Source organism: Gorilla gorilla, chromosome 16 (genome assembly GCF_029281585.2).
Source record: "Gorilla gorilla gorilla isolate KB3781 chromosome 16, NHGRI_mGorGor1-v2.1_pri, whole genome shotgun sequence".
Lineage (NCBI taxonomy): Eukaryota > Metazoa > Chordata > Mammalia > Primates > Hominidae > Gorilla > Gorilla gorilla.
Window position 1 is genome coordinate 52,886,880 of NC_073240.2, and position 24,481 is coordinate 52,911,360.

At 44.5% G+C, this 24,481-nt stretch overlaps 1 protein-coding gene across 1 annotated transcript in view; it reads right to left on the minus strand.

Moving 5' to 3' along the window:
* Positions 1-539: 539 nt before the first annotated feature.
* Positions 540-24,481, minus strand: part of GNB5 (G protein subunit beta 5) — a 60,462-nt gene continuing 36,520 nt past the window's right edge. The window contains exons 5-11 of the mRNA XM_031002332.3: positions 20,224-20,356; positions 14,920-15,063; positions 12,685-12,776; positions 7,513-7,561; positions 5,261-5,357; positions 3,786-3,952; positions 540-2,090 (exon numbers count right to left, since the gene is read on the minus strand). Of these exons, the coding sequence (XP_030858192.1) occupies positions 2,079-2,090; positions 3,786-3,952; positions 5,261-5,357; positions 7,513-7,561; positions 12,685-12,776; positions 14,920-15,063; positions 20,224-20,356 (694 nt within the window). The 3' untranslated portion in view covers positions 540-2,078. The remainder of the gene's footprint in view (positions 2,091-3,785; positions 3,953-5,260; positions 5,358-7,512; positions 7,562-12,684; positions 12,777-14,919; positions 15,064-20,223; positions 20,357-24,481) is intronic.

Consider the following 24,481-nt stretch of genomic DNA (forward strand, 5'->3'; position numbering starts at 1 on the left):
TCCTGCCCATGCGGGGAGTGGAAGCATTCTCTGGAATACTTTCCCTGGGCCCTTAAAGTGGCTTTTTGGATTGGAAAGTCACAGTCTACTTTGCACATATCCTGAAGATGCTCTCCACCTCTCCAAACATGGAACCTGGAATGTGCTTCCCTGGGCCACCTTTCCTTCCTTTCTCGTGCCTTCCTGCACTTCTGGGAGCCGGAAGGCACAGTGCAGAGACAAAAAAAAAAAAAAAAAAGGCTGTGGGAGAGAGGGTTGGGGATGCCACCACAAGGAGGCCAGCTGCACCAGGGGCCACTCTGGGACATTCTGGAGCAGAGCTCAGGAATCCCATGGTGTCCCTGACCCCTTCAGCAGCTGGCAGGAACTGGCCAGACACTGGGCCCATTCCATTTCCTGAGCCCCTGCCCAGACTGGAATCTACTGGGACTAAAAAGCACTCTCTCTGGGCTCCCTGGAGGCAGGCAGAGGCCCTTCATTTTTCTCTGTCTACCCCAGACCCCAGTGTACAATAAAACCACCAGTAACTGCTCTGCAAATGATCAAATATAATTATTATGTTTATTTGAAGTGAGATGATGGAAAAGATGGCCTGGCTGATTTTGGAGCGAGTGGCCCATCACGATACCTGAACAAGCAGTTGTGAGGGTGGGCCTGGCACACCCCTGGATGTTTACAGGAGCATCTGGTCAGTCCTGTCTTATGGCTGTGCCCAGCTCCAGCTCTGGAAGAGTCTCTCTAAGGAGCAGGGCCTGGAGCTGGGCCTGCAAAGCAAGAGCTACCACTAGAAGAAGGGCTGGGCTGGAGCAGGGCCAGGAGAGGAGACCTGTCCAGGGGACAAGGTGCACGCAGCCTTCAGGTGCAGCCAGAACCTGCCGGCAGACCCCAGGCCACCCACGAGGCAGGCCTCACCAGGAATGACACCTGGTGTCTGAGGTGACCTTTTATTCCCCTAGGTGCATACCATCTTTTTAAATGAGAAGTTTTCTAAAGCAAAGAATAAGCATCTATATCTTACAAAAAAACAAAAAAAGGAAAAGAAGGGATCCTGTAACAAAAAGCACTTCCTTCTTCCAGAAGGAATTCTGAGTCTCAAATAAAGAGAAGATCTTCTTCTAATATTGTTTTTCTTTCTATGTAAGAGGAGCAGACGTTATTATTCATGACTATCAATCAATCTGCATATGTAATTATAATTGCAATGCAATACATATGAATATAATTTATATGGACAAGATTCACTTTAACCTAAGTGTTTCCACTAATTCTACTAATAGGCTTTTAAATAAGTTTACTATCTTGTGTTCCCACACAGAAGACTTTTGTTTGCTCTCAGAAGCATTTGTTTACAAACACCATTGGCTTTCCCTTCAATTCAGAGAAAACGCCCTGTCCAAGTGGCACAGTGACATCATCATCATCCATGAGTCAAACCACCTGTCCTTTTTAGGCATTTCTCTGCGTCATTTACAGCAGTTCACCATAGACAAAAATGTTGTATCTGAAAAAAGACAATAGAACAGGAAGCTGAAAAAGATACTTTTACAATAAAAACACATTCTAAAAAAAGTGATTTTTGTCTAATTACATTCGGAATTGGAATTTGCTTCTATCACAGACCAGTTACCAGTCCTCAGTCCATAAAATCAGCACTTCCAGAGGAAGGTTCCAGGCATCACAGTGCACATCGAGAAATATCAGACTTTAAAGTGCTCTGAAAATGAATTGATTCAAAGAAATAATATGGAATATATTAACTGCTGAATTCTACTGGTGACAGAATGAGTTGAGGCTACTATAATTTAGAATAACCTTAAAAACAGATACGTTTTAAAAAGTGTTCCAAAAGAAAAATACTGTACTTGAAGGTATTCTCGCAGTGCTGAAGGCTCACACTAGTGTATTTCCAGAGGTGACAGTTTTAATAGTCATATTGGAGACGCTTAGTGACCTGTGAGCCATGGGTTGCTCCCCTAAGCTACACTGCAATAAACTCTAAGCTCCTCTAGAAGTAATATCTATTTACATGTGAAGATTTCAAATTCTCAGGTATACATGAGTGCATTGTCAGAAGATGATTAGGCCCAGACCTGTGAAGACACAAACAGATAGTTTTTAGACCTTTGTAGTTAACAACTTATAAAACTTGAGCTTAAAGAGATAAAATTAGTCTATTCACACACATGCATGGGCATACATATATGTGTGTGTGTACACACACACACAAACATACACACTCCATCCAAAATAGGGTGCTCATGTGCCTTAGAAGGATAACACTGTACTCCTAGCAATGCAAAGGTGCTTCTTTGGACCTGATCTTCTCCTCCCTTAGTTAATTGTCTATGGGGCATCTGCAGCCTCCTTACTAGGGCCTAGCTGCTCTTCCAGATTGACAACCAAAACCATTTGAACCCATACAGCTCACCATATACATTAACATGACTACTCACTTAGGACACTCTTACCCAGGAAGATGAACTCACAGATAACTTTTTTATTTGTTTCAGGAATTTTGCAAAAATCCTTTTCTCTATCCTAAAACTAGACTACTCAACTTACCCTCTTTAGAAAACACACCCATGTCTCAGGACAATATGGAGCATCAAATGACTATTTAGTTTTAAAGGTTTGTTCGAAACCCTCCCCCACCCCTGCATCCAGCAATCCTAAAACTATTATGCCACAAAGTTGTCCAATCCTAATTAAGTGCCCCCCAACAAAGACCTGCCTTAAACCAGACCAAAAAAACCTCATGCATGCCTTTGTCATCCTCTTCTGAGATGCCACTACACCTCTACCAATTCTTGATGTTCCACACTGAGGTAAGCAATAAATTTAGCTTTGCTCTATGAATGGGCTTTTTTTTTTTTTTTTTGAGACAGAGTCTTGCTCTGTTGCCCAGCCTGGAGTGCAGTGGGATGATCTTGGCTCACTGCAACCTCTGCCTCCTGGGTTCAAGCGATTCTCCAGCCTCAGCCTCCCGAGTAGCTGGGACTACAGGTGCATGCCACCACGCCTGGCTGATTTTTGTATTTTTAGTAGAGACAGGGTTTCACCATGTTGCCCAGGCTGGTCTGGAACTCCTGACCTCAAGTGATCCGCCTGACTTGGCCTCCCAAAGTGCTACAATTACAGGCATGAGCCACCATGCCCAGCTTAAACAGGCTATTTTGGTAGTATTTTGGGTGAGCCAACACTCAACAAGGTTATGGAGCTCTCTTTGAGAATTTAATGAAAGCCACAAGGACAAAATGCATATACCCCGAATTTGGCATATAATTTCAGGGGCTTCATTTCCAAGATTAAGCTATAGAAAAACCAAAAAAAAAAAAAAAAAGGAAGAAAAAAGTAATAATTTCAGGGGCTTCACAGCCTCCTGGATTTGTGACCCTTGTCATCACAAGGTCAATAATCGTAATAAGAACCCTATACTATAGGAGGAGAGACTGGTTATCTGTGGTTTGCCAAAGGCTAGAATCACAAGAATCAGACTTTTAGGGTCAAAAGGAACTTTCTGGATGATCAAGCCTAACTATTCCTTCACCTACAGGCTGATACGCAGTTGTCCAATCTGTGCAAGAATACCTGCACTGATGCGGCATTCGCTACCTCTCCAGGCAACCCATTCCCTCTGTGGCTGTGGGCAGAGTGGAAATGAGAGCTCGGCGAGGCTGACCAGGCCCACCTGAGCTTACTCTGATAGCCTTCCCTCTGCTTCAGAAGGCCTGTCACCCGTCCTCTCTCCTCTCACACACAGGAAAACAGAAAACCATCCCTCTTACTCTGAGGGTATGATCCCATGATCCAGAGCAGAAAGCAGTCCCATCGGGGGAAACTCGTAGAGTGCTAACGCGGTTTTCATGTCCAAACAGGATGGAGACCCGGGACCCTTTGAGAACATCCCAGACGTTGATAGTGTAATCATTGTATCCAGCAAACAGCAGGCGACCTTGAAGCAGGGTGAGATGATAGCTGTTAAGCCAGTTCCTTGCTTCCTGTTTCTCATTACATGACTGTCACTCACTCATTCAGTAAGCAGTGATTCAGGCGCACTGAGTCCTAGGCACTGTGCTTTGCCTCAAGGATTCAAAGGGGAGAAAGCACAGCCCCTGTCCCTGTTGGAGGATGTGGGGCTGAGAGGAACAGATCACTGTAGCATCCCATGGTAACAGCCATAATGCAAGTGCTTTACACACGTAAAGTGCTATGGGACCACAGAGGAAGGGGGATTAAGGAGGGCAGTGCAGACACAAGTAAATTATTTTTAGTCATTTGCTAGTTAACAACTTGTAAAACTTGTTTAAAGAGAGAAAGTTAAAGTGACATTTGAGTTGGCTCTTGAGGGTTGAATCGGAGTCTGTCATGCAGAGAAGGCAGGGAAAAGATGTTCCAGGCAGTAGCAGGAACTTCATGTGCAGTTAGTCTAGGGATGTATCTGGGGAAATGGAGTGCTCCAGGTAGCCAGCCTGTTACCTCTGCTTTAACTTTCTATTTTTCTTTCTTTTTTTGACATGATCCTTCTGGAGCTATGCTTTTTCACCAGCAGCTTCCCACAAAGGAGCCATGAGCTTCAGGGCACTGAGAAGGGACTCATTTTTTTTTTCCCTTTGAGTCAGAGTCTTGCTCTGTTGCCCAGGGTGGAGTGCAGTGGCATGATCTCAGCTCACTGCAAGCTCCATTTCCCAGGTTCAAGTGATACTCCTGCCTCAGCCTCCTGAGTAGCTGGGATCACAGGCATGCGCCACCATGCCCAACCAATTTTTGTATTTTTAGTAGAGACAAGGTTTTACCATGTTGGCCAGGCTGGTTTTGAACTCCTGACCTCAAGTGATCGCCTGTCTCGGCCTCCCAAAGTGCTGGGATTACAGGCGTGAGCCACAGTGTCCCGCCAAGAAGGGACTCTTGCTTCACCTCCACCTTACAGAAAAGTTCCCTTTGGGGCATGAAGAGAAGCAAAGGCTGGGGAGAAAATGCCTGAGAGCATTGTGGAAGTGAATTTCTGACACTTCATTGCCTTGAAGGACAGCATTAGGTGGGTATACAGCCTTCATTTCCCCCTGGAGTGAAGTTGCCCGGGGCAGGACAAAGTGGGAGGTCAGAAGCTCAGAGGAGGAAAACTGGTGCAAATATGGATGATTTCGCATACTGGTCCACAGGAAGCTCAGTTGCTGAAAAGGAACTGAGTGATGATGGAGCGCTAGTTTCATTCTGGCCCTGTCTTACAGTCCTGGGAAAAGTTTCTGAAATAAAATCTTACCACTGAGGGAGAAGTCCACGCTGGATGCTCCAAATATGATGCTTTCTTTGGAATAGATGGCAACCTCCCTATCTGCCCGCAGGTCATAGAGGCGACACTGGGGAGCAAATAAATAAAGAAGCACTTACTTCTGGCTTCAGTTTGGTGACGTGATGACCACAGAGCTACAGGTAGGTGCTAGTGACTTGCGTAGTTTAAAAGATGAAGGAAAAACTTCTTAGTTTTCCCTACTGTTATTTCGTCCTTTAGTCCCGACTCCTGTTAATTTCTATGAGTCAGTAAAGAGTCCTGATTCCTATTAATCTCTCTGAGTCAGTAAAGAAACGGCAAATACAGCACATTTTTTCAGGTATAAAAACAAAATGAGACCCCACTTTTTTTTCTGATAAAGGACACATGTTCACTGTAGAAAATTTGGAAACATTCAAAAATGTATACAGAAGGAAATGAAGGTCACCCTAAATCCTAGAGGTATTTACTAATTCTCAGCTGTTTCCTTCAGTCTTATTTGTATTTTATGTGTGTATCTGAATGGGTTGGATGTTTCATTATTGCTTTTATTAACATTGGGTTATACGTCCTTTCTCATATCATTAAAAGAGAACTTCAAAAAACATTATGTACATAGTTATTGAATATATCAGAATCTATTTAGCCAAACCCTGTTGTTTTGGTTGTGTTTAATTTTTCTCTTTTATAAATAATATTATGATGACTATTCTTATATAAAAATCTTTACATGTGTTTCTGGTTTCCTTAGACTAGGTTTCCTTAGACTAGGTTAAGAAATAGAATCCTTAGAAGAGTTATCAGGAAATAGCATGACCAGATCAGAAGTAGAGATGTTTTATTTTATATTTTATTTTATTTTGAAATGGAATTTCGCTCGTCACCCAGGCTGGAGTGCAATGGCGCTATCTTGGCTCACTGCAACCTCTGCCTCACCAGGGTTCAAACGATTCTCCTGCCTAAGCCTCCTGAGTAGCTGGGATTACAGGTGCCCGCCACCACGCCCGGCTAATTTTTGTATTTTTAGTAGAGATGGGGTTTCACCACATTGGCCAGGCTGGTCTTGAACTCCTGACCTCAGGTGATCCACCCACCTTGGCCTCCCACAGTGCTGGGATTACAGGCATGAACCACCGTGCCCGGCCAAGTAGAGATGTTTTCAAGCTCTTGATTCATATGGCAAATCTGCCCTCTAGGAGGGTGGTGCCAACTATCCTGACCCCAGGGTTGATCCAGGCTCCCATCAACCCAACCTCTGGGCATTTCTTTGCTAATCCTAGTGGCAAAATGGGCATCCGATGACTTAAAACTTAAAACATGCAATTCTTTGATTATGGGTGACTTTGAAAATATTTTCAGGTGTTTACTTGTCATTGTGGATTCACTGCTTTGTAAATGACCTGCATTTTACCCTCTTCTTTAATTGGAGTGTTCATTTTATTGCTTATGTAACTCCATTCGTATCTACAGGATTTCAACTTGGTCTGTACTGTATGTGGCAAGAATTTTTCCATATATATTTGTTATAATTATATTTTGTTATAATTTTGTTACAATATATTTCCATATATATTTTGTTATGTATCTTTGATATACGGAAGTTTTAAATTTTCATTATTTCAAAACTCTCAATCTATTCTTTTGTAATTTCTTTAGCAGAAAATTAGAATGAAAACCATTGTTTCATAAGATATTTGATATTTTGAGGGCAACAAGAAAATATTTTTTTCTCTTGAAAATAATTTGGCAATCAGTATCAAAAGCCTTAAAACTGGGTCTATTTATGGCTCAGCAAGTTATGTCTGAGAATGCTAAGGAAATGATGAGAGGTACAAAAACACTTATAGTAGTGTTTTTAACAGAAAAAAAAAAAACCTTGAGAAAAGCCAAATGTCCAAAAATTGAAGACGAATGTCACGTTCATAACATGGAATACTACTCAATCACTAAGAAAATATAATGGAGAGAAATATTTATCAGCCTGGGAAAATGTTCACATTCTGTTAAGTGAAAATGCCAAATTATAAAGCATTTTGTTTGTTAAAAAGAAAAAAAGACAGAAAGGAATTCATCCAACTATGATTTTTCTTGGGTAAGGAGATCAAGGTAATTTAATATTCCCCTAAATTTTCTTTATTGAATACTCGTTACTTCTGTAACCAGAAAAAATAGTTATTTTCTTAAAATAAGTTAGCAGATCCCTCTATTGACTAGGAAAAGCTCTCAAAAACTTAGAAACATACCGTAGCATCATCTGACCCTGAAGCAAAGGCATCTCCACTGGGGTAGTACCTGCAGAGAGAAAGTACTTTATCTACGGTTGTGATTCCCGACCCTGGATGCCCATCAGAACCATGCTAGGCCCTTGGAATCAGAATCTCTATTTCTAGGGACTCAAGGAACATTTGCAGCAGAAGACGGAAGAGGAAGCTCCTATGTCAGGCCCACTGATCTCTAGTTTTCTTCCCTGTTAGTGGGGGACAGTGACACTGGCCTTGCAGAGTGAGATAATATGTGTTGATATCAGGCACAGAACACAGAGTAGACCCCCTGTAAATACAGTTTCCCTCAATCACATATCTAATTCCTAAGACTTGGCCCAGAGCTCAGGGATAAGAAAGTGGTTATGAGCACAGACACTGAATCAGACGCACAAAGCCACATTGGATGTCTGCACTGACCATTTACTACCTGCGATACTTTTGGCAAATGACTTCCTCTTGCCCAGCCTCAGTTTCCTCATCTGAAAAGTGAGAGTAATAATGCATATTTTCTGCTGTGAAGATTACATAAGACAGTCCATGCAAAGAATCTGGCATGGTGCCAATTAAAACACATTCAATAAATGATGATTATTACTGCTATAGTCATTGTCTTCTCAATGATTAGTGAGAAATATGGGCCCTAAATTATAAGCCAGAGGCAGAATGGAGCAAATGTCTTTAAACCCCTCCACTCTGCCTCACCCAGCTGTGTTCCCCATACCTTCCATTGTTTCTTTTTTTTTTGAGACTGAGTCTCATTCTGTTGCCCAGGCTGGAGTGCAATGGCATGAACTTGGCTCACTACAACCTCCACCTCCTAGGTTCAAGCGATTCTCATGCCTCAGCCTCCCAAGTAGCTGGGATTACAGGCGTATGCCACTATGCCTGGCTAATTTTTGTATTTTTAGGTGAGACGGGGTTTCACCATGTTGGTCAGGCTAGTCTCGAACTCCTGACCTCAAGTGATCCACCTTTCTAGGCCTCCCAAAGTGCTGGGATTACAGGCGTGAGTCACCGCACCCACGCTGTTTCTCCTTTCTCGTACCAGTGACCTACCCTATAGTTCCACAAAAGCCGCAGGAGGAGGAGTCCTTTTAAAACATTATTTATTCCTCCTACCAGCGGGAGGTGAGAGTCAAAACATTTGGCAAAGGAGAGGGAAGCTTGACTTTGTGTGACTAACTTACACTGGCCTGAAAGACGGGGATGGAGAATTGAAAAGCTGGATGACAGATGTTAACCATTTTCAGATGTTAACCCCAGTCAGTCCATCACAGTGTGGGCACATTATATTTTTGAAAGCATTATGAATTCATGGAGTATCTGACGTATCCATATTCCAATGTCAAAATGATTTCTAGATTAAATACCATTTGGGGCCACATGGGCTATGATTTCCTTCTGCTGGTGGGAAGTTCAGGGACCAAGTGTATTATCTTCCAGGTAATACATAGATTATCTGGAAGAGACCTTTTGTGCCCCCAGTGTCCCCTCTCTCTGTCTCCTATAGCTATGGTTAAATAAAAGCAGGATTTTTTGAATGGCACTAAACCCAGAGGGTGCTACTGGAATTCAGTGGCTGGGCCATAGGGATGGTAAATGTCATACGTGGAACATTCCCTTACAATGAAGAAATGTCCTTCCCAAAATGCTAATAGTGAACCCCATTGAGAAACACTAGTTCGTTTTGTTTTGTTTTTCCTGGGCATGTGGCAGAATGAAAATTATATTTCTAGTCTTCCTGTAGCCAGATGTGGCCACGTGATCATGTTCTGGCTAACGGGATGCAGGCAGAAGTGATAAGCGCAACTCTCCTCTACCAACCAGCTGGAAAGAAGGCATGGTGGTAGGCCAGTGGGGGCAGGAGACTGAGCACCATCCTAGGAAATGGGTTGCGAAGACAGAATGAGCTATCATAGCAGCTCAGATTTTAAGGTGAGAACAAACTTCCATCTGGTTTAAGTCACTGTGATTTGGGCTTCTCTCATACAAGCCCATGTCCTAACTAATTCAGTGTATAACCAAGGGCATGCTAAGAGAATAATGACAGTGCTCAGTATAACCTCAGCCTTGGGTGGACATGGTAGCCAGTGTTCACCCTGGAAGAAAATCAAAAGGTACCCTGAACATGGCCCACTGAATCAGTCCCTGTAGCATCTGTCAGATGAGTCTCAGCGTCAGTTTACACCATTCCATAAAATAACTTAATTGAAACTGCATTCACTGTATATAGAAAAATGGCCATTTAAAATTTTAAGTTACAGTGTTCCCTATCAATCAAGAATTGGGTTTATGTCTCCATTTATCAACATCTTCTTTTATTTCTGCCATTAAGAATTCATAAATACTTTAAAAAGTTTGGTTACCACCATAACATTTTCTCTCTGTCTCTCTCTCTGACTTCCTCAGTGCAGGAGATCGATGAGTAAACTGGCCATGCAGTGTGGTCTCCCTCACACAGGAGGGCACCTAACTCAGCCCTGGAAACCAGGGGGGCTTTCTGGACAGAGGGAAGCCTAAGTTGAAAACTGATGGTCAAAGGAGGTTAGAAGCAAAGGGTTCAGGGGAGATGAAACAGCTCAGGTGAGAGAGTGTGCATTTTATTTTATTATTTTTGAGAAGGAGTCTCGCTCTACTGCCCAGGCTGGAGTGCAGTGGCACGATCTCAGCTCACTGCAACCTCTGCCTCCTGGGTTCAAGCGATTCTTGTGCCTTAGCCTCCCAAGTAGCTGGTATTACAGTCATGTGCCACCACATTTGGCTAATTTCTGTATTTTTAGTAGAGACGGGATTTCACCATGTTGGCCAGGCTAGTCTCGAACTCCTGACCTAAAGTGATCCGCCCACCTCGGTCTCCCAAAGTGCTGGGATTACAGGCGTGAGCCACGGCGCCCAGCTGAGTGTGTGCATTTTAAAGCTGTACATTGGCCCTCCATAGCCATGGATTCCACACTCATGGATAAAATCAACTGCAGATTAAAAATATTCTAAAAAAGAAAAAGGAATGTTGCATCTGTACTGAACCTTTTTTCTTGTCATTATTCTCCAAACAATACAGTCTAATAACTATTTACATCGCATTTACACTTACTAGATATTGTAAGTAATTGAGAGATGATTTAAAGTACACGGGAGAATATGCATAGGCTATATGCAAATACTATACCACTTTAATTTTATTATTTATTTATTTTTATAACTTCAGCATACCCTGAGAAAATACTACATCATTTTATGTAGGATTCTGGTATCTGAGGGAGGTCCTGGAACCAATCTCCCACAGATACCAAGGAATGACTGTACTTTATTAATACAAGGGGCTTATTTTTGTGGCTTTATCTTCTATCTTGCATTTTACTAACTTCGATTACTATCTGTAGTAATTTTCAGATTGATTTCTTTTGATTTTCTAGGTAATTACTGCACAGTTACAATAAGTGAGAGTCTTTTTTTCTTTTTTCCTTATCCCACATTTGAGGGCAAGGAGTACTAAAGTAAGTAAGTATTCTTTTTTGTTCTTGTTTTTAAGAGAAATAATTCTCCTGTTTTCCCACTAAGTATAATGAAGATTTTTGGGAGTTCTGAGTATAATGAAAATACTTTATAAACTGTCTCAACAGTACCATCTTTCATACGTGGCAAGTCCTGACCTCTCTCTTGGGATCTAATTCATGGATCCTACCACTTACTTGACATCTTGAATGTTTAACAGTCATCTCAAACCTAATTAGCCCCAAAAAGAACTCCTAAATCCATGTGCAAAGCCCACCTCCTCCCCTTATCCCTCCAGTCTTCCCTGTCTTAGTAAATGGACTGCTGCTTGTTGCCCTCGATAAAAGATATGGGTTCCCTAAGCTCAGGGTTCTTCTATAGTGCATCCCTTGCATCTGCCAGTGTCATTTGGCCCTTTTCATGTCTCCCTGTGGAACTAGGGCTCAAGTACCAGCACAAACAGGCTGATAGCCTGGCTACTGCCATTGCTGTGAGTAATAAACTGTCCTTCATCTCTGACCCAGGAGTCTCGTGTCTTCTACCAGCATCCATGAGCTATGGCAGCCCAACTTTTTAACTTGTAGGTAGATAAAATCTCAGATATTTCATAATTCTTGACATTTCTCTGTCTCCACCATGTCTTCCTTAGTTCCAGTCACCACCGTTTCTTTCTTGAACTCACACAACCACCTCTAACTGGTCGTCATATTTCCATTCTTGTTCCCTACAATGTATTCTCCATACAGCCAGTGATCTTTTTTGTTTGTTTGGGTTTTTTTTTTTTTTCTGAGACACGGTCTTGCTGGAGTGCAATGGCACCATCTTGGCTCACTGTAGCCTGAATCTCCTGGGTTCAATCGATCCTCCCACTTCAGCCTCCTCCGCACGTCACCATGCCCGGCTAATTTTTTTTTTTTTTTTTTTTTTTTTTTTTGGTAGAGACAGGGTTGAGCCATGTTGCCTAGCCTTGTCTCGAACTCCTGGGCTCAAGCAATCTGCCCACCTTAGCTTCCCAACAGAGCGATCTTTTAAAGGCAAAACATGATCAGGTTAGCCACCCCTACCCCTCCCAACTCAAAACTCTCCAGTGACCACCTGGCCTTTTGTTAGGTCCCTTAACCTCTCATCTCTGTGCTCTTCCCCCAGCTCTTTGCGTGCCTGGCTCTTTCATGATCCTGGCCTCAATGTAAACATCACCTTCTCAGTGAGGCTGTCTTTGACCTCTAAGAAATGACCCATCCCATCTCCCTGTTTTACTTTTATCATAGTAGTTATCAGTATCTGAAATTGCATATTTGTGTTTGGTCTAGTTTGTCTCCTGTAAGAGAATAGAGACCTTGTCCATCTTGTTCACTAGTATATTCCCAGTTCCTAGAATAATATCTAGCATATAAATACTTAATAAATATTTATTGAATGAATGGATGAAAAATGCTGATTCAACTTAGGGAGGATATTAATTGCTCCTAATGCAATTAAATTAAAATTCTCCATGAGTTCTGGAGCACTGTTCAGTTCCACCACAATCAGCCTTTCTTCCTGGGGAGGCCTCTCTCAGCCAAGTAAACTGAGTCTGGAGGCGGTTCCTGGGCTAAGGATTACCCAAGCCAGGCAATGCCGGCAGAACAGAGAGGTGGCATGAACATTCTACTCACTGACCGGACACTGTTGATGTCAGATTCATGTGTTTCAAAGGCCTGCACGCACTGGCCGGAGCGCATGTCCCACACCATGGCTTTCTTGTCACATCCCTACAAATGAAAATTAGCCAGAGTTATGGCCACTTTAAGGAATGTCTATGGACAAGGCACGAGTCCCAGTTATATAACACAGACCATTTATTTCCCATTAGCAAATGGTTGACAACACACTTTTCTGAGACTAGCTTTACCTGAGGGCACTTTCCTTAGTCAGAAAGCCCTTAGACGCCTAGAACTAGGTCTTGGGATGGGAGGCAGGAGGGAAGGCACTCGGCTTCCTCTTTTAGTTTGTTTTCTTCTTTTGCACATTTCTGAATGGAGGCAAACCCTCCTTACCCTCCCCCGGGCATCTCTCTTCCTTTCATTTTTCTTTCTTTTCTCTCTTCTCTTTATACTTGCCTCCCTAAGCCCAGAGGGCAAGGCAGGCAGGCAGTGGTGCGTGGTGGGACCTCTCTAGTTGTGACATTAATAAACGGGTTGGCAGTGCCCAAATGGAACAGCCGAGAGTCCCAGCTTTGTTTTGGTGTATGGGGCAGCCCTCAGCAAAGCTGGAGAGCCAGGTGCCCCGGGCCATCTGCACCCTCAGCAGCATGCTGGGCTGGGAATCTGCAAACCAGGGGCCCATAAGGGTGCTGCCATCGACGCGCAGGGTGGCTTAGGCAAGTCACCTCCCTGGGCGTCTGCCTCAACACCTATAAAGTCAATGCTCTCTTCAGGTTGCTAACATGACCCAGAAGGTCACAGACATGAGGGTTTTCCCATTATCCTATCAAGGCTCTGGGAGCAGTTTGATAAGTACCTGCAGAGTGGTCATGTTATCAAGCTCAAGTAGTAGAATGTGGACTCTCAATAGTCAAATAGCTTATATGATCAAACAGCTAAAAAGTAACAGCTTAAAACTGGTGTCTAAGTTGTTGGTTTCAACTTGGAGCAGAGGGAGGTGTGTAATGAAGCACCATCACACATCTGAGGAAGGCCCGCTGTGGGAGTTCAGCACCCCGAGTGTCTTTACTGAAAATGTGGGCAAAGAAACCAGAAAGGCCTTCACATCTTTAGAGGACACTCAGTTGGATGCAGTTTAGTGTTCTGAAAGAGACAATATGATCTATAGTAATAGCAGTAATTTTTAAAAAACACAGTAGAGTTGAGGAGAGATAAATACAGTGATACCAAGGCACAGGGTTGAAACATCTACACATGGCCAAATGCCCAGGAAGAAAATCAGGGTCCCTGCTAACTACAGCTCATACAGCCCTGGCCTGGCTCCCAGGATCGATGTGTGGGCAGCCTGGAGCAAAGGTCCCTTATGTGTCCCAGCTGCAGAAGTCACCTGACAGTGTGTGCGTCACTGTCCTGTCTCACCACTGCCTCCTGATGGAGGTGAGACAGGACCCATGGTAAGGTCAGCTGGCCCAGCTCTCTGTCCTTATTCTCAGGCTGGCCACAGAAAGACTTGCCCCTCCCATTTGCATACACACTGCAAACTCTTCCATCTACTGCTTGTACCATCCTGGGGAGGGGAAGTGCAAATACCACTATGCACTATGCCCAACTTATAGCGGATGCGACTTACAGTCAGGTAGCAAAGCCCTGACCCAAGCACCCTGACTCCTAGTCTAGTGCTTCTCTGAGTCTCTGTGGCCCTGTCTGCCAACTCTGAGCTTTCAAAGCCTCTGTTTCTTGCACTCTGTGATGGGAGGGAGGATGGTGGCTGGCAGGGGTGGGGTAGGAGAGTGCCCCACAGGCCTCAAAGCCCTGGTGGCATCACAGCGTTGCCTCAGCTCAGTAGCCATCTGACCTGCCATGCCCTTGTGCGCATCTCTGATGCTCTCAGATGCTAACTCTCTGCTATTTACTTGAGGAATGACATTTTAAAATGTGGCAGATACGCACCTTGAGTTGCAGCACTCATACAGGAGAACATTCCAGATTACTCTATAGACTGCTAACATCAGTGGCAGGACAGAAGGAGGCCCTCACAGCTCAGCCCTGTAGCTGCCCACCAAGCCCCCGAGAGGGGCCTGGAGCCAGTGCGGTCACTGCAGGAGCTGGGGGTTTAGTGGGGAGTTGAGGACAATTCCTGCAGCCCCTTCTAGGGAAGTGCCTAGGCTAATCCCATGAATGGACAAGAACCGCCACCATAAGCCTCCTTAGTGGACACAGGAGCCCTAGGGAATTTCCACTGGGTCTTTACCCCAGACACAAAGGTGTTTCCAGTTTCTGAGGGGGCCAGGTCCAAGCAGAGGACGTCAGCCCCATGTCCGTGGAAGCTCTGCAGCAGCTGCCCGCTCTCCACGTCCCACAGGGCACACGTGCCATCGCCGCTCGCTGTCAGGATCTGCCCGCAGAAAAGGACAGGAAGTGGGTGGTTGTGGTTATTGCTTATGCCGGGGGTAGTCAATCAGAGGCTTAACGTTCCGCAGGGAAAAGCAGACTCTACACACACACACACACACACACACACACACACACACACACACACACACACACACACACACACACACACACACGCAGACACACCTGCTGTATCTGGGTTCATGCACAGAAATCTCTCTCCTATACAAAGAAGGAAAGAGTGCATTTCCTACACCCTCACAGTCCTTGAGTTGTGTTTACATGCCTGCCTCCCAGCAGAGCTGAAATCCTGGCGGCCTCATGGTGGTACCTACAGGGCTCTACACATGCCTGGCTCGTAGGAAGTGTTCTGTGAGTCTCTGCTGAGTGTTTGAAACCCTCGATGCCTCCCACTGCTGTGCAGGCCAGACACTTAAAGTGCTTCTTGGATGTTGATGCATACACATCACTGGGCTGCTTGCTAATACAGAGTCTGGAGTGGGGCCTGAGCGTCTACACTTCTCACGGGCTCCCAGAGAATGCTGAGGCTGGTCACGGGGCACACTGGGAGCAGCAGGGGTCTAGGCAGCATCTTGTTGGACATTCTCTGTTGCTGCTTTTCCCGAGCACAGTGCTGCCCAGAGGCTTCCCAGGACCACTGACAGGTGCCAGAGGATATTCACGCATACACAGGCTCAAGAAACATCTGCTGTGTGCCGACAGTGTCTGCCAGGCACTCTGCTAATGCATGAGGGTTTGCAGAAAGATTGTGTCTCAGTTTCTGTTCTCCCAGAACTTAGTTTAATAGGATTGCCAGTAAGAATGAAAGCAACATAATTCCCCATCCCTGTGTTAAACAATTCTGGGACCAGGCCAACTTTCCTGTTACTATGTTAAACCATACTGAGACCAAGTAAAAATAACTTAACTGCTTGCTGCAGAAAATACCTGCTCCTGGGAGAAAAGACTGTGAATCGATTAGACAACTTACCAAGATTAACAGCTTGCTCATCCAGACTCACTTAAAGACTGTTCGCTTGCTGGGCTCACCAATCCAAAGCTAAAACGGCCTTGCAAGACCCACCTTAAAATCACCAAGCCTGGACCCTGAAATCCTCTAAGTACCCTTCCCTAATTCCTCCATTTTCAGAACCTACTAAGATTCTGCCAAGTGGAGGTTCTCCCTTACTGTGGCAGGTCAGATAACCTTAGCTTTGCTTGGTTGCAAGTATTTCTGATGTCCGCTTGGAGAGTTGATATCACCAGTGGACAAGGATCAATGACAACAGCATGAGAAGTGCTGGGATCCAGGTGTGCACACAGGAGGGTCCCAAACCCAGTGTGGTGATATCTGAGTTGGTCTTTAAGGAAGAGTGAGAGCTGGCCAGGTGAAAGAAGGGAAGGGGAGAGACAAACTCCAGGGGGGTCTATGTCTGCAGTAAATGAAAGGTGAGCCCGTTCACAGGTGGGGACTCAGTCTGAAGCCAAGAGAGCACTCTGGAAGCTTCTGGGCAGGAGAATGAGAAAAGCAAACATATGTTTTAGGAAACTCTGACAGAGGCTCAAAGAGCCTCTGGATAGCTTACAAGTACAAAGGTTAGCCATACAGTAAAGGCACACAGGGGTGCCTGGGGAAAGACATGGGGACGGGGCTGGAATTTTACTTTTTGTCACTGCCAGTGTGTATGAGGCCTGGGCTCTGGCTGAGCATACCTTCCTGGGACTGGGAGAAAGGCAGTGAGGACTCAGGGTTCGGGGCTCTCATAGGCCCAGCTGGCGGCATCACAGAGCCCTGGAGCCAGCTGGGTACTGACAGCAATGGAGGGGACCTGCAAGGGAGAAGCTCTCCCCGCCTTCTGGCTGCTCCACAGGGCCTGGGTGAGGTGATAAGACCGTGGAGGAAGTGGCTCTTGCAGCATAAGTGTCCGCAAGAGAGCCCTTTGCGGATGATTACTGATGGCTGAGGAAAGAAAAGAGGAATCAGGCCTTATGTGCCGCTAGCATGCAATGCAACCACTGACCACACCACACCTTCAATTTCCAGCTGCTGATGGGATCTCTCCTCCTCACCCTTTGCCCCCTTTCCCTTTTTCTTCCCCTCTCTCTTATACGTTAGGCCTTGCACATAAAGAATCTCATTTTTTTCCCAGCACTTTGGGAGGCTGAGGTGGGCGGATCACCCAAGGTCAGGAGTTCAAGACCAGCCTGGCCAACATGGTAAAACTCCAACTCTACTAAAAATACAAAAATTAGCCAGTTGTGGTGGCTCACACCTGTTGTCCCAGCTACTTGGAAGGCTGAGGCACTAGAATTGCTTGAACCTGGGAGGCGGAGGTTGCAGTGAGCTGAGATCACGCCACTGTACTCCAGCCTGGGCAACAGAGTGAGACTTGGTCTCAAAAAAAAAAACAAAAAAAAAACAAAACTCTTTTTTTTTTTTCTTTTTCTGCAGGGAAGGAACAAATTACAAGGAGGGGAATCTGCTCCCGCCCTGGTGTTGCACTCACTGGCTGTCCACAGGACCCCTCCAGCCTTGACTTCCCTCAGGAGGCCTGCATACATCCAACAAGATGACTTAAGCTGGCAAAGTAGCTTATGGACACACAAAACCTGAACCGAGGCTGAAATTTGGGTACTCATATTTTGTTGGATGCTCAAATTCCCTCAATCTCTCCTGGCCCACACCCACTAGTGGTTGTTCCAACTCACTGCTTTCCTAATAACACTTGCAGTAACTTACAGCTTATTTTGAGACACCAGGTACAAACAATTTTCTTTAAGCAACTACCCCAGTCTTGCTCTTTAATTTAGGAAATTTTCATACCATACTGTTTGATCAAAGAAATGAATAGTTTTTAAAAGTTAAAAGTAGATTTCTAATACTTTTCAATTTTGTGTTTCTGATCTTCATTATAGTATAAGTAAAAATAAAGTTTAAAGACCAAACATTTATTCATATAAATGCATTAAACAGAACCCCTAACTCATTGTCACTAATTTGTTCTGGAATGCAGAGAATTTGTAGGTTTAATACCATAGTCTCATACCAGCCGCTTGAGTTTCTCTTTTATCATCCTAGATCCCAGGGATTGAAGAAAGCTGGAGGTTCATGAGTTCAGTAGTACCCAAACTAGGCCGTGTATCAGCATCATCCATGAAGCTCTGTGTTAATAATAATAAAATTGGCTGGGTGCAGTGGCTCACGCCTATAATCCCAGCACTTTGGGAGGCAAAGGCAAGTGGATTGCTTGAGCTCTGGAGTTCAAGATCAGCCTGGGCAACACATCAAGACCCCATCGCTACAAAAAATACAAAAATTAGCCAGGCATGGTGGCGTGTGCTTGCAGACCCACTACAGGCCTACCAGCTACTTGGGAGGCTGAGGCAGGAGAATCACTTGAGCCTGGGTGTTGGAGGCTTCAGTGAGCCCAGACTGTGCCAGTGCACTCCAGCCTGGGTACTAGAGTGAGACCCTGTCTCAAAAAACAAACAAACAAACAAATAATAAGAGTTAACGCTTACTGATATTTACCAGGGACTACACTATGTACATGAATCATCTAATTCAAGCCTCAGAAAACCTTATGCGGGACAGATTTACTACTTTACTATCCTCATGTGCAGGTGAGAAAAATGAAGCACGCAGAAATTCAAACGCTGTCTAGGATCACCAGCTAGAACACAGCGGAGCCAAGATCCAGTCCTGCTGTCTGCCTCCAGAGCCACCCTTTACCTACTCTGCCTCCCAGGCCGCGTCCCCGCCGAGGTAGCCAGCTGTGACTTCCCTTTATCTCCGGCTAAGCTGCTTGTTGGAAAAGAAAGCACTTTCTAATCTACTGGTGCCCCCTTTCATCCCCAACCCTGCCCCGGGGCAACACAAAGCGAGTCTGATGGGTCTCCACAGAGGGGCTTCAGATGCCTGATGGTCGTGGTAGCCCCCTGAGCCTGCCTTCATCCAGCCTAAATGTCTTCTGTTGCTTTGGTTTGCCTCAGGCCCAAAGACATCTCGTTTTGGCCACTGCACCAGCCAGTGGCCACAGTGCCCCCTGGTGAACAAGTCTGCAAGATTCCTGGTTAGGCTCAAATAATAGGTGTAAACAACAGGGGCACAATGGTGATACTGCAAGTCCCAACATCCCTCCAGTCAGCAATTGAACAATTACCCAGCCACCTGACCTCCCTGCCTCTAACCTCCCCATCCCTCCCGACATCAATTCACTGAAGCCAGAGTAAACTATGGAAGGCTTTAATCTAACTCAGACACTTTTCTCTTTTAAACAAACCAAAATCTGACTCACCCCTGCAAGGGCTCCCGTCACCTACAGGGTCCAGCCCAGGCACTCAGGGAGCCCTGGGATCTGGCCCCACCCACCTCTCGGCTGCCTGCCTCCCACTGTGCTCCCTCACACTCTGTGGCCGCCTGGAGTGGCAGCGGTCCCTCTTCACTGGCAGCAGCAAGTCTGTGACCAACCCCTCCTGCTCAGAGCTCCCCAGTTCCCCCACTGTCCAACCATTATTGGTTTTCATGAAGGTCCCTGAGGGCCAAGACTGAGCTTTTGGCCCCAGAGCCACGTGGTATCTGGCAATATGGGTAGTAGGTACTGAGAAGGTTTGCTGAATAAGCGTGAATAAATAAACGATGCGGTGCTTTCACCACTTGCTAAAGAAAACTTAGTCAAAGTGATAAAGGTTGTGTTGTTTTCACTGTAGTGTATTTAAAGTAGAGCAAAGATTTAATATGGTGAAGCATTTTCTTTTTGCATTGGTTAAAACAGGACTGTAAAGTGAGATGCATGCAGTGCACAGCTCTGAAGCCCGACAGCTCAGTGAAGCTTTACACACGTTAGCACGCAGACCAGGGCACAGTAACTGCCTGCACCCCAGGGGGTTCCCTGCTCCACTCCCACCCTCGCCAAGTCAATCAGAGGAGGATTTTCAATATGCCATGCAGTTTTATCTCAACACTACCAACAATCACTAGCCCCAACCTTCTCATGTTATTAAAATAATAATAACTAATGAGAAACAATAGGAGCTTCCTCTTAGAGCAAACTACTGGAGCACAGCCATCTTGTTCAGAGAGACGCCGAAAGCTTCCTCTCCTCTCAGCTCCTCTTTAGTGCTCCTTGGCAGGTCAACCTGACACCGGGGGCCGCCTATTTACCTGCATGTCAGAGTTGGTGAAGCTGCAGGCCGACAGGTAGTTGGTGTGCATAGCAACAGACTTCTTTTTGGCAGCCATGTTTTCATTTTTGTCAAACGTCAAGGGGTACACAGAACACTTGTTATCCAAACCACTAGGATGGAAAGAAAGACGTACCAAAGATTAATGCAGAGTCACAGAATATGTGTCTACTTTTCCAATCACATGAACTTTTCAACATATTCTCTTTAGCAGTATCATATATTGTACCCTTTCCTCCAACTTTTACTTTGAAGATTTTCTTTTCTTTTTTTTTTTTTAAATAGAGACAGGGTCTTGCTCTGTTGGCCAGGCTGGTCTTGAACTCTTGGCCTCGAACTCGTGGCCTCAAGCAATCCTCCTTTGGCCTCCCAAAGTGCTAGGATTACAGGTGTAAGCCACTGTGCCTGGCCAGTTTGAAGATTTTCAAACCTACTGTAAAACTGAAAAAAAAAAAAATAGTATACTGAACACCCAGATCCCTTCCCTTAGATTCACAGACTTAACATTTTGTCATATCCACAGGAGCAAATTCTTAACCATTTGACTGCAAACTGCAGATATGACATTTTCCTTCTAAACACTTCCACTTGCAAATTTACATCTCCTAAAAATAAGAACATTCTCCTGTCTATCTACCACATCCTTATCACATTTGAGAAAATCAACAAAACCTCCATAACACCATTTAATAAGCCAGCCATATTCAATCTTCCCTGATTGTCGCCAGGATCCAGGGACCAACCAAGGCTCACATATTGCATTCAGTTGTTATGTCTTTTTAAGATCTTTTAACCTAGAACAGACACTACCTACTGTTTGTTGTTCATGACAGGAAATCTTAGATTGGCTGTTTATAGAATGTCGCATATGGTGGATTTGTCAGATGGTTTCTTAATGGTTAGATTCAAGTACTGTAGAACATTTTGGCAATAAGAGTATCAAGGTGCTACTGTGTACTTCTTTCTTATTGCTTCATGTCAGAAGGCTTGTAATGTCTCTTCCAAGATTGGTAAAGCCAACTTTGATTACTTGGTTAAGGTGGAACACTAGATATCTCCAGGGTAAAGGTAATTTGTTTGTAATCAGTAATAATCTGTGGTGTGATATTTTGAGACCATAAAAATATAATTTTCTCCAACCACCTTTCATACAAAGGCTTTACATGATTATCCTTGCTTGAATCAGATATTACTTTAGGGGTGCAAAAGGGTGATTTATTTTGATAATGTCTTCCATATTTATTAGCTGGTGTTTTTCTGTAATGAAGAATCCTCCTTCCCAGTATCACTGTACACCCATAAATTTGTTTTTTTTTCTTAATTGTATCATGATCCATTATTATCATTACTACATTTGATGCTCAAATTACCCCAAATTTGGGGCCTCTTCAAGCCAGCTGTGTGTTTTTTTTTAATATATGTATGACCCCTATTGGTCCTTGAACGTTCCTTTACTTTCTAGAACAAGAAAATATCCTAGCCTCACTTTATTCTTTTCCTCCCAAAGACCTAACCTCAGCCTTACCCTAAGGTGCCCTGCTTTCTTTTTGTAGGGAACAATATTTAAAATGGGGTCACTTTTTTCTGAGGCACTGGGAAAGCCAAGGGTCCCTTCTGCTTTTCCAGCTGCTTGGGAGGTACACAGGTGTATTCTTGGGTAGTTTCTTAACAGTAATTAGCTTTGGCAAACTTGTTTATACAATGTGCGGAGGAGGCCGGGCACGGTGGCTCACATCTGTAATCCTAGCACTTTGGGAGACCCAGGCAGGCAGATCACCTGAGGTCAGGAGTTCAAGACCAGCCTGGCCAACATGGAGAAACCCCGTCTCTACTAAAAATACAAAAATTAGCTGGGCAAGGTGGCAGGTGCCTGTAATCCCAGCTACTTGGGAGGCTGAGGCAGGAGAATTGCTTGAACCTGGGAGGTGGAGGTTGCAGTGAGTTGAGACCACACCACCGCACTCCAGCCTGGGCAACAGAGTGAGATTCTTTGACTTAAAAAAAGAGAAAAAAAAAAAACAGAATGTGTAGAGAATGATTTGCACTTAGGCTATGGTAAGGGACAAGCATGCTGTGGACTATGGTCCTCCCTGACCCCTGAGCTGGGATACATCCACCCCATCCTGAGTAATTTCTCTGTTGAGATACTTATTACTTAGGGTTATTCGCATTGCTATGAGAAGCAGGAAGGTTTTGCAGGGTGATGCATCCAGTGTCGAATCTCTGCTTTAGTACCTAACTAATGTTGTGATCTTGGTTACGTATTCATCTTTGAATTCCAGTATGACACCTGGCCCAGTGCCTTGCACACATGAGCTCGTAGTAAGTGTACAATACCTGAATGAAAGCTTCTTGGGGATATGGCTCCTAAATAAGAAATACTTGTATATATAACCAATTGACACATTTTTGGGGGAAAGGGGATTGTGGCAATACCATTTGGGTTTTAGCTTTCAAGTTTGGAAACAACTGAGAGAGAGACCCAGGAGCCAGGTAAATTGAGATAAAAAATATCCCCATTATTACCTACAATGACTTTTAGAGAATGTGGCATCGGTGTGGGTCTATTACAGATAACAGAGTCACAGGGATGTCACACAGTCATGGTTGGGAAACATTATGTCAGACTTACCACTAGAAACTCAAATGAATCACAGCTGCTCTTAGCAGTTTTGGGAAAGGTCTGGGAAGGGGAAATGGTACTTTTACCTGCGATAAGGAGTCAGTATTGGTTTCATCTTTGACGCTCTCTCATCCACTAGACCGCCATATTTTGAAAAATGCCTTCACAAATGTTCATGCCTTGAACTTCCTCTGTTTGGCCCCCGTAACAGCCAGTGAGGCAGCCAGGAAAGGTGCTAGCACCTCCCACATGCCAGGGTGGGGAAACAGAGATGACAAAGATCAGGGCGCCAGCCATCCCTCCACTCTGAATTCTGTTCTGCACCAAGCTAAGTCACCAGAAAGCTATCTATCTGGGCCTGGTAAGGCTGCTCTCTTCCTTCCATCCTGCTACCCCCATGGGAATTCTTCTGCTGCATTCCATTTAGTGAGGGTAAAATTAAGAAACAGCCACAGCATCATTTCCTAAACTACTGTTGAAGACATTGTTCACTGTTATCATATTCACTATACATTGCAGAAGGGCCTACCCAATATATTCTTTCTGTAATTTAGAACTGCATATCTAATATTTCAATATTGGACATTGACAGGTTATGTAACATATCCAGCTCTATGCATCTGCTGAAATTCACGTCCAACTAGAAACATATTACCCTAGGATATAAACAAATGTGGAGAACTTACGATTCCTACTGAGTAGTGAAGAACTGACACTGCAGGAGAGGTCTGGCTTTTGCCCTCAGCTACTTGGAAGTGATCTCTGGGCCCCTGGAATGTCCTGCCTGGTAAGAGTGGCTTGGTTTGCTTGGGGACTCTGGCCACCAGTTTAGTAATGTGATTTATGATGGGGGCTTTTGGATGCATCATATCAGGTCTGATCTCCAGAGGAACTTGAGACTAAAGGTATCTGCCCGAACTTCTAGAGAGACTGCAGACTTTATAAAGGTAAACCACACAGGCAGTGTGTGGTCAAGCCCCCAATAAAACCTCTGGACACCTAAGGCTCAGAGGAGCTTCCCCAGCTGGCAATACTCTGCATGTATTACCATACACCGTGGCCAAGAGGAAACAACGCCATCAGTGACCACACCAGGGAGACGATGACTCGCAGCTCCATGTCTGGATGCCTCCTGGCTTCTGCCCCAGGGGTCTCCTCCTTTGGTTGGTTCTAATTTGTACCCTTACACTGTAATAAAACTGTGGTAGTAAGTACAGCACTTTCATGAGTTTGGCGAGTTGTTTAGTGAATTCCTGGGGTTGTGGGGATCCTCAAATTTGCAGCCAGTATCTGAAGCAAGGGGCAGTCTTGGAACTGTGCCTTCTAACTGTAGTTGGCTAAACTCCTTTGCACCAACCTGATAATTGTGGCCTATTTCTCTCTTGCTTGCTTTCTCTAATAGATGTGTTACACATGTAGTACAAATATATATATATTTACATATATATCTTTTATTATAGCACCTCTTATCCTTTAAGGAAGTAGATGGTAATAAATTTTATATAAATACTGGCATCCATCTATAAAGTGGAGACACAATCCACTTTTGAGCTATTTTAAAAATTAAAAAATATGGACCGGGTGCAGTGGCTCACACCTGCAATCTCAACACTTT